This window comes from Epinephelus moara, chromosome 21 (assembly GCF_006386435.1).
Source record: "Epinephelus moara isolate mb chromosome 21, YSFRI_EMoa_1.0, whole genome shotgun sequence".
Taxonomy (NCBI): Eukaryota; Metazoa; Chordata; class Actinopteri; order Perciformes; family Serranidae; genus Epinephelus; species Epinephelus moara.
The window spans coordinates 14,343,321-14,359,372 of NC_065526.1; the positions used below are offsets into that span (position 1 = coordinate 14,343,321).

At 40.9% G+C, this 16,052-nt stretch overlaps 2 protein-coding genes across 2 annotated transcripts; one reads left to right on the forward strand and one right to left on the reverse strand.

Moving 5' to 3' along the window:
* Positions 1 to 5,465: 5,465 nt before the first annotated feature.
* Positions 5,466 to 13,786, reverse strand: LOC126383149 (pyroglutamyl-peptidase 1-like). Its single transcript, XM_050033593.1, has 6 exons — positions 13,683 to 13,786; positions 10,278 to 10,523; positions 9,746 to 9,798; positions 8,522 to 8,638; positions 8,167 to 8,399; positions 5,466 to 6,405 (listed from the first exon to the last, which is right to left on the reverse strand). Exons 2-6 carry the CDS (start codon positions 10,306 to 10,308, stop codon positions 6,192 to 6,194), a joined length of 648 nt encoding a protein of 215 aa, XP_049889550.1. The 5' UTR covers positions 10,309 to 10,523; positions 13,683 to 13,786; the 3' UTR covers positions 5,466 to 6,191.
* Positions 13,787 to 13,978: 192 nt separating this feature from the next.
* LOC126409094 (transcription factor JunD-like) lies at positions 13,979 to 15,942 on the forward strand. Its single transcript, XM_050075009.1, has one exon. It carries the CDS (start codon positions 14,235 to 14,237, stop codon positions 15,168 to 15,170), a length of 936 nt encoding a protein of 311 aa, XP_049930966.1. The 5' UTR covers positions 13,979 to 14,234; the 3' UTR covers positions 15,171 to 15,942.
* Positions 15,943 to 16,052: the final 110 nt, after the last annotated feature.

Sequence of the window (16,052 nt, forward strand, 5' to 3'; positions counted from 1 at the left end):
TAAGTAAAAACACAATGCAAAGTAGAGATCCAATTGACAGTACTTACTATGTGGGAAAAATCTGTGTAAATCTGCACCTTTAAATGGTTGTATATATTTATTGTATGTATTTATTTTATTTTATATGTATATATTTGAGGCTGCTGTTTTAATAAGTGTACAGACAGTGTTTCAGTGGTCTTCCAGGCCCTTGTGAAGCAGGCTGTGTAACACTCCCTCCAGTTCAGAAGAAATGGTCTTTTAGTAGAGTAACAACCCAACGTCCATAGTGGTCGACAGTAACTCAAACATTATTGTCCAACTTCAGATCCAGCAAGCATGATTTGGGGCACACTGGGATATTACCATTGAAAAACTCTGACATAAGAGATATCGCTTCTAACCAGAGTGTTTTAGCAGCTGGACAGCCCCAGAGCAAGTAGAATAAAGATCCTAGATTGCATAAATGATGTTGTTTGTCGCCCATCTTGGATAATCTAAGGACGCATTCACACTGCTGCTATTTGGTCTGCTTTAAACAAACCCTGGTCCGCTTTCACGGATAGTTCGGTTCGTTTGGAGTGGTGTGAATGCGCATTCGAACCCTGGTCCGCTTGAAAACTGGGGGTCTCGGTTCATTTGCAAGTGAACCCTAGTGCGGTTCGCTTACAGTGGGAAATGCAAACGGACTATCCAGCGAACCAAAGACAGGAAATGACGTAGAGCACAGTGCATTTTGGTGTTTGGTGTTTTTGTGGTGACCAAGCTGGCTGAAGGGGAAGGATTTACGTTCTCGGTCCTGGCCAATCAATGAGCTTCTTCCTCATGCTTTTTTTCTTCCTGGTCAGTGGTCGTTTCGGGCAATAGATCTCGTAAGTCACACCCCTTCCGGTAGACCCCCATCGGACCTCTAGGCTCGGAAAATATGAATGGGAGTCAGTGGAGAGAAAATTATTATTTTCTGGTCCCGGTCATTAAATGCCTTGGATTACACAAATGTTTTGTGTGGGTCTAAATAATATTTTTTCATGTTAAGAGTTTGACAGTTTATTGTATGATTCTTCATTTGTATATGTCTATATTTTGTTTTGTTTGAAAATCCTCCAGATCCTACCTTTAAAGGCTGTGGAAACAGCGTAATGAGAAAGACTACATGTCGCCTATGTGACGTCACATCATCACACTTTCCCTCCACTTCTCAACTCACAGTGCTGCTGCTGCGTCTTCTGCCACGATCTACAGAGCCATCAGATCAAGATGCCAGTGTGTTTTGTACCCAAATGTCACCATTCCAACAAGAACGGCTGTTCTTTTGATTTTCTTTCGAGGCGGTGAAGTGTACCAGAGACACAGCCATGTTACGAGTGCAAGTGGTGATGTATATCATACGCGTTGAGAGCGGCGAAGGGCTGCAGTCCACAAAGCGCTCTCACACAAAACTTAACAGTATCAAACTTCTTCCTGCTAAATTGTAGCCTTCTTTGCATGAAAAAATATATAAAAAATTCACAAACAACATATGTGAAATTCATGGCACAATTCAAACAGGACCAGAAAATAATTTTCATCTAGCCATTGGAATACATTATGAGAAATGAGATTTTTAAGGTCCCATGTACCGGAAATGGAAACACGCAACTTACGAGCTCTATACCGCCCCCAAACAAGCAGCTGTTGTAACTGCATGATGTTGTCCAAGCAGTTTGGTCCGCTTTAAAAAGTGCAGTGTGAACCAAACCGAACCAAATGAAGGTGTGAAATTTTTCGGCATTCCCCACCCAATCAAACCGAGTCCCTGGGACTATCCTGGTGTGAATGCGCCCTAACAGGAGTAATATATGCTCTGCACAGAGTCTTATATTGTATAATCCTATATCTTACACATTTAGAAGATCTCACAGCTGACCTCCAAATTATGTTCAAGTGGGAACAGCCTAGAAATGTCTATTAAACAACAGATACCTACTGTACAATTCACACGTGTCCAGTTTTTCACTCCCTGAATTATTCTGAATCTTATCTTTTATTGAAATTATTTGTTTCTTAGAAGCAGGTAGACCATTAGATTCAACATGTATGAGAATAAGAATTGTAAGAATATAAATCATGGCAACACGTACATTCACATAGTCTAAAAAATAAAACTTAATTAATTGGTATAGCCATATAAAGTAAAATAAAAATACATTAAAATAAGTCAGTATCAGTTTTGGCTAAATTCACAACTAAATCAGTGCATTATAACTTTGATAATCCAAAATATGTAATTACAGGAACCCATAGAATCAAAAACCCATCTATCTTTACATGGAGTTTTGCTGGTACCTTTTCCATTGAGTACACTTTCATTAACCTGTCTTGCCATAGAGGGAGATTGGGAAGCTGCGGTCATCTTTTTTTTTGCAACCAGCAAAAGAATATTCAACAGGTAAGCCTTTCTCCTATGCATCACTCCATCAGGGATTGCACCTAAAAAAAAAAGATGGATCTAATAGTAAATAAATGTTCAAAATGGCCAATATCTGTGAATGAATCCCTTTCCAGTAATTCCTCAATTTCAGACAGTCCCAAAATATGTGTGTGTGATCTCCAACCTGTTCACAATCCCTCCAGTACAAATTAGTGTTACTGCTATACTGCTGTGTCCACAACTGGAGCATTGTCCTCATTTACCCCCTCCTAACAGGTTAGGACAGCTCTGACGCTCTCCTTAATCCTGGTACTTAAAGGTTTACAGAGGTGACAAAATGGTTTTGGTGGTGAGATGAAATGTGCATCACATGTGGGAGTTTATGACCAGTTGGGACCAGCCTCCTGTTTTGAGGCATTGCATAAATACAGTCCTCGATATTGGGTGTTCCAGCTGACTTTAATACCTTTATAATGTCCTAGTAACATAATGTTCCTTTCACTCAGTCCTGCACCAGATCTGTCAGGTCAGAACAAGTTCAGCAGGTCTGTGGAACCAGGATGTACTACACCCAGTGTTACTGTAACTCGCTCTGCACCACAGGAATCTGAAAGTAAATATTAAAAGTATCAAAGAATTTATTGGGTAACAACTCATGATAGAGCAGTGGATAGTTTCCTAATTATGTTTGACACCTCACTGCACAAGAATGCTCACTGTCTTAAGAAACATCACACACTCACCTGCCTTTCTAACATCAAACATCTATAAAAATACAGAATTAAATCCTAAATTATTGTTGTGTTCTTGTCCTGATCTGTCTGAAATCCCTTTAATCTTTTTGTCTCACGCTGCCTCGCCTTTTCAGGTGTATCTCAACAATGGCAACATACAGGTTTTTACTCCTCTTTCAGGCCGTGACCTTTGTTTTCATGCGCTCACTTGGTGAGAAGTGAACTGAATTACTAAATTTAGACATAACTTAAAACAGCAGCACAAGACGCTTCACACTTTGAGTCTCTGAGTACATAATGTTCCGCAGTTGCTTTGTGATCACAGATGATAAAATGCTTTGGCAGGATGCTCATAATTTTTTTCTTTAGTTGACATTTCATGGGTGTGGTTCTTTGTGTAACACATTAAGTCAAATAACATTTGTGTGTTTAAGATCTGAACATTAGAAAACTGAACAGAGTGTCTTTAGGATTATTCACAGATATTATCCCCACAAAAGAAATCGATACAAAATGCACAACTGTTTTCTGCGGGGCATGTTCATAAATGCAGGAGTGAATTATAAGACAATAGGCCCCTGGGCACAGATATGGAAAAGGCCCCACCACCCCTCCTGAACAGGAGCAATACACACTTTATTAGTTGTTTAGTATCTATTTTAACTTGGTTTGTTTCACTTTAGGTCATTTGTTTGTATTGTTTGGTTGTTTTGTGTCTTTTTGCAGTTATCTTACATCACTTTGTGGCTGTATTGTGTATTTTTTTGTATGTGTGTCTCTTTGAGGTCGTTTTGTATCTATTTTCGGTCATGTTGTATCTTTATGAGGTCATATTTTGTATTGTTTTGTAATTTAGTGTCTCTTTTTAGTTGTTTTGTGTCTCTTTGAGGTCATATTTTATGATTTTTGGCAGATTCGTGTCTCTTTGTGGTTGTTTTGTATCTCTTTAAAGTTATGTTTTGTTTTGTTGGTCATTTTGTGTCTCTTTAAGGTTGTTTTATATCTCTTCGAGGACATATTTGTATTGTTTGGTTATTTTGTGTGTTTTTGTGGTTGTTTTGTGTATTTTTTGGTTGTTGTGTGTCTCTTTGAGATCCTTTATGTATCTCTTTGAAGTTAGGTTCTGGTTTGTTGATCATTTTGTGTCTCCTTGTAGTCATTTTGTGTCTCTTTGAGATTGTTTAGTGTCTCTTTTAGGTCGTTTTGTATCTCTCTGAGGTCATTTTTTGTATTGTTTTGTCATTTTGTGTCTTTTTGTAGTCATTTTATGTGTCTCTTTGTGGTTGTTTGGTGTCTCTTTGAGATCCTTTATGTATCTCTTTGAAGTCAGGTTCTGGTTTGTTGATCATTTTGTGTCTCCTTGTAGTCGTTTTGTATCTCTCTGAGGTCATGTTTTGTATTGTTTGGTCATCTTGTGGTTGTTTTGTGTCTCTATGAGGCTGTTTTGTTTGTCTTTGTGGTCATGTTTAGTATTGTTTGGTCATTTTGTGTCTCTTTGTGGTTGTTTTGTGTCTCTTTGAGCTCCTTTTTGTGTCTCTCTGAGGTCATGTTTTGTATTGTTTGGTCATTTTGTGTCTCTTTGTGGTTGTTTTGTCTCTCTTTGAAGTTATGTTTTCTTTTGTTGGTCATTTTGTGTCTCCTTGTGATTGTTTTGCCTCTCTTTGAGGTTGTTTTGTATCTCTGAGGCCATGTTTTGTGTCTCTTTGTAGTCATTTTGTGTCTCTTTGAGGTCATGTTTTTCGTATTGTTTGGTCATTTGATGTCTTTTTGTGGTTGGTTTGTGTACTTTTTTGGTGTCGTGTCTCTTTGAGAACCTTTATGTATCTCTTTGAAGTCATGTTCTATTTTTTTGGTCATTTTATGTCTCTTTGAGATCGTTTTATATGTCTTTGAATGGATGTTTTGTATTATTTGGTCATTGTGTGTCTTTGTGGTTGTTTTGTGAGGTCATTTTTTGCATTGTTTTGTCAATTTGTGTCTCTTTGTAACCACTGTGTGTCTCTTTGTGGTTGTTCTGTGTCTCTTTGAGGTCGTGTTTTGTATTGTTTGGTCATTTTGTGTCTCTTTGAAGTTCCTTGTTGGTGTGTGTTCATTTGAGTGATATTTTGCCAGGGGGGGGGGCCGTGACACTTTGGGCCCCTAGGCCTGTGCCCAGTAGGCCTTTTCAGTAATCCACACATGTGCGAATGTAAAAAGCAAATTATAAGCCATAATTTTTAGTTTTGAGAGTTAAACAAAAACATTATCTGAATAAATGTATTCAAAGTATAAGCAGTGAAAGTGCAAGCAGTATTTAATCTGGCAAAAGATTTCACACTGACAAAGACAAATGAAAAATTAGCCTGTGTGAAGTGTTTTAATTATACACAGCTTTAAGCTGCACTACATACACAGCACAGACATTAAAGTGATCAAATTACTCAACATTGATTGCATGTGCAATATATTCCCTGAGTTAAACAAATCATTTTTAGTGCGAGTCTTTAAATTTCTTAAGTCATTTCAATGTCATCACATTTCTCCGGTGCAAATACAAGCAACACAGCGGGATTAAATCATACAAAGAGGACCTGGGAGACTGGAGTGAGGACAGACCCACAGGTGGCAGGGGAAGGATGTGGCTTCAGAGTTATTGTAAATGCTCCACAGTGTGTCATCATATACATCTTGTAGTCTTAGCTACTACCTTGTTAGTACTACCGTAATATAGTCACATAAATCCCCCTTTTGATACAATGTTAACACGTTCATAATTGTTGCTGACATCAATTTTCAGTCTTCTCAGAGGCAGAATTGTAGAGACGTGACTAACGCTCACAGATGCCCACACGCACATTCAAACCCACACATGCAAAGACCCAGATATACAGATGCTGTAGTCAAAACAAACTTGTAAAACCCTCAATATTTTTAAGATACAACACATGGTTTACACTTGGCACTGATATTACAGATAAAAGCACCCCATTCAGACACGAGCTCCTATTCTCGAATGTGAAATTCATGCCATTAATCTTTGGAGCTAATGGTTGTCTATCTTGAGTCATCACTGCTCGTGCTGTAAGTCATTAGTGGTCGTGCTGGTGTTGATGTTCGTGAATGCACTGCTTGTTGTGTTCAGGATCCAGTTCCAGCATTGTCAGCATCTCTTGAATGGCGGCCTGGAGTGCTCGACCCAGGTCCTGGCTGCTGTAGGGTTTTCCAAGGGGAGGCACGTGGATGAAGGCAGAGTGACCCTGCCCCAGGTACAGAGAGGTGTAGTAGGTGTAGTCACACAGATACCTGCCAAGGAGCCAAAGGGTGGATGTAAGGTAAAGGTTGCACTACTTTGCCAAAAAGACAAAAGAGAGTATCAGAAAACAAGGTGGTGAGTTTTTGAGGGGAATGCGTGTGACTGAGGCTATGAGTCAACTTTGCGAAACAGTAGGTGTCCTTGGCTGTTAAGACACGAAAACATTTCAAAATGAGTCATAAGACAATCTATTATCATGCTCATTTGCAATTCTCCACTGTATAAAGACATTTGCACATGTAGGCATGGATATTTATGAGTGGAAGGCAGAAATCTTAAACCAAACTCCACAGATCAAGAAGCAGAAAACAATCACATGACCTTTGTTACTACAGTTGATCATGTGATTTTTCACAGATTTTTTTTTCTATTTTCATTTTATTTATTTCTGTATGGAGTAAACAAGTCAAGACACAACTTAACGGAGGACACAGTAAGACAAAAAGACAGGTGTAAATAATGACATTAATGTTGGCTGAACTTCATTTAGCTGCGTCAGTTTCAGGGTCCTGATCATCATCCCTGAGCATGACGGCTCACTGTCACACAGTCACAACTTACTGGGACACTTGAATAATGCAGAGCCAGCATTAATGTTATGAGTAACACCTGTACTTTTGCTACGATCACAGTTAGTCTAAATTACTGCTGTGAAAAGGCCTTTAGGCCTAGAGGCACCAAACCAACATCAAAGAACTGGTGGCAACAAATGCCGACTGTTGCATAACATAACGTCACCTGTGTCTTGGACAAAAAGTTGCACTTGAACACACCGCAAAGACTACAGCCAACAGCCAACTAGCATGCATGTTAGTCCGGTCTGTATTCGTCAATAGAAAAGAAAACTGGAAGACTGACAGGACAGGTTCAGAATGCAGGTTAGCCAGTTAGCACATTAACAACAAAACCCACTGTTGAAAGAACAAATATTTACCAGTTACTAAGGAATCATAACACAAACAATTACAAACTGTTTCTACGAAAGAGCTCAATGGCAAAAAAAGTAGTCTTACCTAATATAACAAGTTTGTTTTGATCTTATGTCCTCTTGACTTTAGCTTTAGCTGTTAGCTTTCCTCATTTCAGTTTCTCTTCTCATGCACTGAGCTGAACTGCCAACCAGAGCGATGTCTCTCAACAGCAGGCTCCACCATCTCCAACGCTAATTCAACATGCTGAAGTGGCCGATAAACATCCAACATCAGCTGACTAGGGTGACAGACGCTCACCGACAGCCCATCATTGACCGATGACAAACTGCTGGCTTCATGTGTCAGGACCCAGAGAGTAGACTGAGACCATAGATGGTAAGAAAATGATGGACATAGCTCCTGCGACATCACCCATTGGTTTGAAGACTCCATTTGAAGCCTCAAGTTTGGCATTTCGGCTGTCACCATTTTGTTTTTTTTGGAGCCAGAAGTGACCACATCTGGTCAAGAGCTAACATCTCGCTAACAGCCTGTCGCCCTTAATTTAACATATCTTTAAGCCTTGATAAATGTAAATGGGTGAGTTCTAAACTTCTAACACATTCCATGGGGACTGACTTGCTCTTGGAGCCAGCCTCAAGTGGCCATTTGAGGAACTGCAGTTTATAGGCATTTCCACCTTGGCTTCATTTATCAGCCCTACTGTAGAAGATACCACTTGTTTGAGACCAGTATTTGGCTTCATACAATAGTTTTGTCAAACACGTTTATAGTGTGCGTATGTGTGAATTTTTCTCATGTGGGAATAACGTCACTTACCTTCCAGCATCCTTAGATACAGACAGAGTGACCCCGAGGCCAGAGTCATTGACCCTTTTGCAGACTGTTTCCATGTCCAGTACTGATTGTATGCAGTCGGGGCCGCTGTCCATGCAACACTGGGAAGCTGGGCAGAAGCTGCAGTTGTCCAGGCGTTTGTAACCTTTGTTGTGGCCGCACTGCTCTAGAGTGACAGTGGTGGCTAACCCAGAAACACCGACATGGACCACCAACTGCACACAGGACCCCAAAAGACAAAAGTTTTTTTATTAATTGATGGATTTTATCAACACTTTATATGCAATGTAACAGAAAGGTGTTATTCATGTACAGTATAGTGTTATTTATTGAATACCAGTGGTTGGTGCTCTTTCCACAGAGATGGCAGTAGGGTCTGAACAGCCTGGTACTCAACAGGCACCTCACACACATGAAGGTCGACTGCTTCACCCAGCCCTAAACGCTCCAGTTCCTGTGAGCACAGGAAACATAAATATAGAACTGAACTGCCGTGCTTGAGACTGTTTATGCAGAAGTGATTTAAATAGTAAGAATTTAGCAACAAATGCATGTGATAAGGACGTAATGAGCATGACTAGATACATGAGACTTGGATTATACTGCACGAGTTGTTTTGCTGTTGTTAAACAACTCATTAATAATCTCCTTAGTTTTTGGATTGTTCTTCCACCGTGGAGGCGTGGGGGAAACAGCAAAACTCCATTGACAAAAACAGTAATTTTACTTCTCTGAAAATGGATCTGCTCGTCTACCACTGCCTCGATCAGTGGTGCACCAGCAGCTCCCGTGTTCAGTGAGGTAAAATTACTGTTTTTGTCAATGGAGTCTGGCTTTGAGGCGAGCATAGACAAGCTTTAACTTTAGTTCAGTTCCTGTCAGAAAGGGCTGCCTGTTTCGGAAGCATTGAGCATACGACTGGATAAATGAGACTTGGATTATACTGCACGAGTTGTGTGACATTTTGTAAACTGACGTTTTGATATAGCTTTGCTATATGGACGCAGAATGCAGGCGAGAAAACCAAGGCTTTGTTCACAAATTCAATGTAACAGAGCAATTAATATACAATATCATTTTCTAGAGGTGGGAATCACCAGAGGATCCATGATACAATATTATTGCCATTTTAAATATGTTGCGATTTGCTGAGTAATGCCATAAAATATATCACGATAGAGGCCCGTTTCCACCGCAAGAACTTCGGGGTAATTTTACGGGGCCACAAAAGTACTGAGAGCTGAGCACACACAGACTTTTAAAAATGCCTCTCTCTCTGGTCTCATGCAGCAGAGGTGGGTACAGTCTCATACTACTCGTGAGAAGGTCCATCTCCAGCATCGCTTGGTGTGGCACGGTATGTCTAAACTGGTAATGGAAATGCAAATCAGCGCTGCCAAGATTGACAATGGAAAAAGGGTAACAGCCTCTGCACATGGGGCATCCACTCCACCACATGAGCTAGCTGGCACTCCTCCTCCACTTCCTTTATCAAGCTACTTATAAAATGCACTTCCCTATGGCATCCCTGTTAAAAATGTACAACCTGATTACTGATTACCTGCACTGCCACCCAGCTGGAGTTCACTGCATGCTCACCAAAAGGCTCAAACCCTGCAGAGACAAGAGCAGCAAAGATGATTCGAGATACAGCACAGCAAAGTAAATAAAAGAGTCAGTGAGGATGCTTATCTGTCATGAAGAGAAGTGATAAGGGTGGATGTAAAAAAGGACTCTGAATTCAAAGTCCAAAGGTTGCAAGTTAAACATTAATTGTTCCAGCAGCACAGGAGGGACACATAACTTTCTCAGTCACAATACAAAGATTATATTAAGTGTCATTCACATCCTCCTTATGCGTATCTTTATTATCTGAACCAGCAGACTGAACACTTCTCCCCTGACAGCAACATTTCTGTCTGCAGAACATTATTTTTTAAAGCAGTATAATCACATATCTATAATATAAACACACCCATCAGTGCAGCTCAGACACAAGTGGAAAACTAAGAGCTGTAACAGCACTGTGGTGACAATAAAGACATCATTTAAAGACACATCTGTCTCTCTCCAGACCAATTAAAACCTCTCACCTGTTACTATTACTTTCTCCTTATTGGCCATTATCCTCTGCTGTTATGACAGGAGCTGTCATAGATGTATAATAAGGGGATCAAATATCCCAAACAGGAATTCCAGGATTGTCTACGCTTGCTGCTGTCTTCTTCTGGCTCACAGCTGAGAGGAAGTGACACACCAAATCTTAATGGATCATACTGCCATCTACTGTACGGGCATGTGATCCTCTGTAGCAGCTCAGCCTCCAGCAATGCATTTGGCTAAGAAGTGAAAAAAAAAAATCAACAAAAGCAGACTTGTGAATTTGTATTCCTCTGACATGCAGCGCAAGACATTTTTGGAAAGAGGACAGGAGAGGATGAAAGCTGATCTTTTTAATCCAACTCTTTTAATGCAATAGAGTGTAATTCAAGCCATGTGTGTGCTGAAAATGAAACCCAGCATCTGCACTGCATTCCCGGATTAAAGGTTAGAGGAGCCGTCTTGTGAGTGGCCAGCTAGAGTGAATGAAAAACAACCTCCCCTCCGTCAATAGGAGCTGTTGAGGCGGCTCGTGAGTGAACATTTAACCCCTAACCAGCTGCTCCAGTTGAGCTGCTTAGTGGTTTTACTGGGCAGCTCCCAGGTGTGAATGTATGCACTGTGAGAGTGACACAGGGTGTGTGCCCGGTTTGCTTCCCCCGCGGGATTAAAGTCAAAGGACACTTCTCTGGCTGAGAAGGGAGAAACTGTATCTTACACGACCTTTAACACACTCCATTACCTGAGTTTAGACGGCAAACCTTCCTCCCAGTTTGCTGACATGAAGGCAGAGCTAATCTAATATCGCCCTACAGCCCTTTTCTTTTTATTCCTGGTGCCGTCCACACCCATGGGTTGCGAAATGACTCACACATTCTGGACACTGCACCCTATGTGGCTCCAAACTGGCACGGTGGAGAAAATATGCTCTCCATAGGGTGGAGATTTTTTTTCTTTCTTGGAAGAGTATTTTAAAGTGAATGTTTAAAAAAAGTCTCTCATTCATGCCTCTATGCTTACAGACTTGATTTCTGCCTCTGATCCTCACGCACACACAAACACACACACGCACTCTAACACCTCCACTGGCCACCTACACAACCTGCACTGCAGTCGCTGACAGCCCCCTCCTCTCCCTTCTTTCCCGTCTCTCCCTCCTCTCCCTCCTCTCCCTCCTCTCCGTCCGCCCATTCACCTTTCTCTCCCTCGCTGTATCTCGCCTGCGTCACTCGCTATGTCAGTGTTGCCATGGAAACTAATGATGCCCTCTCTGCTCCGTGGTGCTGATGCAGACGGTCTGCTGACGTCCCCACTGTGTATGGGCGGAATAACAATATTCTACTGTAGTTTCCACCACAGGGCCAGACTAAGAAATATGGACGTACACTGTATTTGTCTCTTTTAATGTATATTCTATAATGCCCTGTTCTATTCTGTGTATCTATTATTTTCTCTTCTACTCTATTCTGCTTTATTCTGTTCTACTCATAATGCTTTATTCTATAATGTTCAACTCTATTCTATAAGGCTATATTTTTTTGAAACTTTTTTAGTGTATAACGTTCTACTCTATTCTATTCTATTCTATTCTATTCTATTCTATTCTATTCTATTCTATTCTATTCAATAATGCACACTATCCTGTTCTTTTCTATTCTATATTTTTGTTCTATTTTATTTGTAATGCTCTATTCTATGGTGTTTCATTAGTCTATAGCGCTCTGTTCTATTCTAAACTGTTTTATGCTATTCTTTCTATTTATAACACTCTATTCCATAATGTTGTACTCTATTCTGTTACTGTCTTCTCTGTAATGTTCTAGTCTATTCTATAACACTCTACACAATCATGTTTCTTGTATGTATCTTTTTTTGCTTCATGCTTTTCGTGTATTTTATTTGTTTTAGGAATTAGTATTAATATTGTTATTATCTCCCCTTTTTAAAAAAAAAAATCATGATAATAATAGTACCCTCTTATCATGTTCTGATTGGTTTTTTTTTTTATAAATGTAATACTTTATTATCTTATATGGTATTTTATGTTTGTCATGTCAGATGTATCTTAAGCCGTCGAGTTTACGCTTGTCGTATGAAATGTGCTATATTGCTATTGCCAAATGCATACTTGTAGCTATTGTGCACATTTTTTACAACCTCTACCTCACTCTCTTGCATATTTTGAATTTTAGTACTACTTATTTTGTATATATTTTATATTTCTATATTCTAATGTCCACATACTGTTTGATCACTTGCTGCTGTAACACAAGAATGTGCCAGTTTGGGATCAATAAAGTACTATCTATCTATCTATCTATCTATCTATCTATCTATCTATCTAAATAAAACTGACTTGACTTATTCTAATGCTCTATTCTGCTGTTTGCTCTGTTATATTCTCTAATATTCTCATCTACTCTATAATGTTTTATTTTATTCTATTCTATAATGCTGTACACTATTCTACATGTTTCTGTCATTCTCTATTCTTTTTTTATTAAAGGGTTAATTGCGAGCATGACCAATCACCAAAATAAATAAATAAATACAAAAAAATCCCAATACAAATAAATACTGTATTTATTTTTTTGGTAATTGGTCATATGTATGTATGTATATATATATAGCCATTCTTTAAGGGAGCTATTAAATTGTAAATACCCAAAAAATGTGGCCATGACTGTTGTACATATGTTTTATTTTGTTGTATTTATAATGCTCTAATGTGTAATGTGCTGCTCTATTATATTGTACAGTTCTCTATTATGTGCTCATCTATTTTAATCTATTCTGTAACTTTCCGTTCTAGTCTATAATTTTCTGTCTCTCTTCTGTCAATTATTTTTTGTCAGCATGAATGAATATGCCTAAATGCCTGAGATTTCACAGCTCTGCGTCCCATTGTTGTGATGACTAAACCCTGAGCACCTACTTTGGATCAAACAGTATAAATACAGAGAGCAAGGGCAGCCCATCAGCCGCAGCCATTAAAACCTTTAACCTTTCCACATGCTACTTTCAATCACAGAAAACACATGGTTTCCTCATTCTACTGTCACTGTTTCCTTCCCCTTTTTCTAGTGTATGCTCAGTTTCCCCAGAAACACTTTCAGAGCACTTTGTAACACCTCATTTCACTTCGCTTGGCCTTGTGAGAGGGGCTGAATGTGACCATTGATACTTAAAGAGCTGGAACAAGAGGTGTTGGCGTGGTTAGTGCTAGGAGTCTTGATGAACTGGAATAAAATATGAATTAAGTTTTGAACACCTACTTTAAGGCCTAATTAGGATTCTAGTTTGTCCTGCTCCAGGTCCTGTGTGTTAATACGCAACCCTGACATTATCTGAAGCTGACAACTCTATTCTACTCTTGAGGTGTTTTAAAACTGCCTTACCCCGCCTGGGTTGAAGGAATATTTTCTGTAAGGCCTGTTCCTCTGTTCTTTCCTTGGCCCTCGCCTCTTACACCTTCCCCGCCCAGTCTCTGCTCTCTTTTGGCGACCCTGAGCTTTTTTATGCTATGACATCAAACCACAATGCATTGCACTGTTTGTAGTTTACCTAAAGTCTCCATGGCAATAAAGACCGGCTCGGCCCCTTATTCAAATTGAACCGGAAACCAACGTCATTTTGGGCCAATCTCCGCGCTCTGGAGTGACATAATGGAATTTTTAGGGCTAGAAAGCGAGCGAGGTCTGGCGCTGCGCATAGCAGTCGTGCCATCGGGAAAAGACAATATCACCCGCGCGCTGAAGAGACACATCAGAGCCCCTCAGGCACAGCAGCTCAAGTGGTCGACTGATACAGTGGCTGATACACAAGAAGGGGGACAAGGAAGCAGGATCGCGTAGAAAAATAAGGATCAGCTGATTTCCTCATGTTTGGATATGATTGCTGAACAGTCGTCAATGCGTAACGCTCAACACTCCCTCATGTGAGGGTGTAGAATGGAAACAACCCTCTACCCAGGCACCGTGGTGAATACTCCGAGGGTCTCCAGCACTTATCCCCAGAGCACGATGATGAAGAAAGACATTAATCTGAACTTGGAAGACCATAACTCCGAGCTCAAACAAAACCCGCTCCGGGACGCAGACGGACTCCTCAACTCCCCAGACTTGGGACTCTTGAAACTAACCTCTCCGGACCTGGAGCGCCTTATCATCCAGTCAAACGGTCTGGTCACCACCGCCAACCCGAGCTCCCAGTTCCTCTACCCGAAGTCAGCCAGTGACGAGCAGGAGTTCGCGGAGGGTTTCGTGAAGGCGCTGGAGGATCTCCACAAGCAGAATCAGCTGAGCGAAGCGGGGTGCGTCTCCGTGGACAGACTGGAGCTCCTCGGTTCCGCCAACACCGTCGGGTCCTCCGGACTTCAGACATCAGACCTTCCTGTTTACACTACTTTGAACGGCTATGCGGCCAGTCCGCTCGGAGCCACCACCATCAACTACTCCACGGACACCATCCCCTTCCCGCCGCCTCCGTCTCATCTGGCCAGCGCGCAGCAACAGGCTGCCGCTGCGGCTGCTCTGTCACGACTCCAGTCCGCCGGCTTGGTGAAGGACGAGCCTCAGACTGTACCAGACATGCAGAGCTTTGGGGAGAGCCCCCCGCTGTCCCCCATTGACATGGACAACCAGGAGCGCATCAAGGCGGAGAGGAAAAAGCTGCGGAACAGGATAGCTGCCTCCAAATGCCGCAAGAGAAAACTGGAGAGGATCTCTCGGCTGGAGGACAAGGTCAAGAGCCTGAAAACGCAGAACACCGAGCTGGCCTCCACAGCCAGCGTCCTCAGGGAGCAAGTGGCCCAGCTGAAGCAGAAGGTGATGAACCATGTCAGCAGCGGATGCCAGCTTTTACCAAACCAGGTCCAGGCTTACTAAACCCCAGTAATGGTGCTCTTTGTGGATGTTTATACAGCTCTTAATGTGCTCTGAGGATACAGGCCTGTATTATGAGGAAATATTTGCCTTTTATAGCATAAATCCTTATCAGAGACTTTATATGAGGCCATTGTAAATGCACCCTCCAGATAAAGCCTGTAGAAACAAACAGGCATTTGCACTGCACAGTGTAATGACCAGGTCTTGATGAGAGCAAGTGTACTGGAATAATGGCAGGTTAACCAGGAGCAGGTGTGGGCTGCAGACTCCTTTGAATCTTGTAAATCTGGCAGTGTTACAAAATGACTTGTTTTGTTGCCCTAATTTTGTGGGGGAAAGCCATGTAGCAAACTGCTATCCAGTGGACTGGTGTAGGATAGCATATATCTGTATGTAAGCTGGACAATCTCGACAAGAGTGCAACCAAACACCAGGGTGTCACCAAGTGCTGTCACCCAACTGTGTAATATAATGCCTTACTTGTTTACAAGCACTTAGCAATGACAAATATATATTTTATTTACTGAAACATTTCTTATTTTACATATGGTCTTACTTGTTCTTTTTTTTTAATTTTGCAAACATGAACACTGCATGTCTTGTCGCTTTTGTGTACAGTAACCATTGTATTTTTCATTATGGTGGCTGCTGTGTAGTCGAGTCGCCAAACTTCCATGAATGTATGTGTACGTGCTGAGAAACCTTATCTATTCATGTGTAATGGACTTTCAAGTCTCTACCTGACATTTATTAAATTCACTACATTACTAAAGCTCATGTGTGAGACTCTGGTTGCTTAAACATTCTTGCAAGAATAATAGAAATTCATACCTTTAAATGTATCTTCTGTTGTGGAGTTGACACTATGGGTGTTGTATTAAG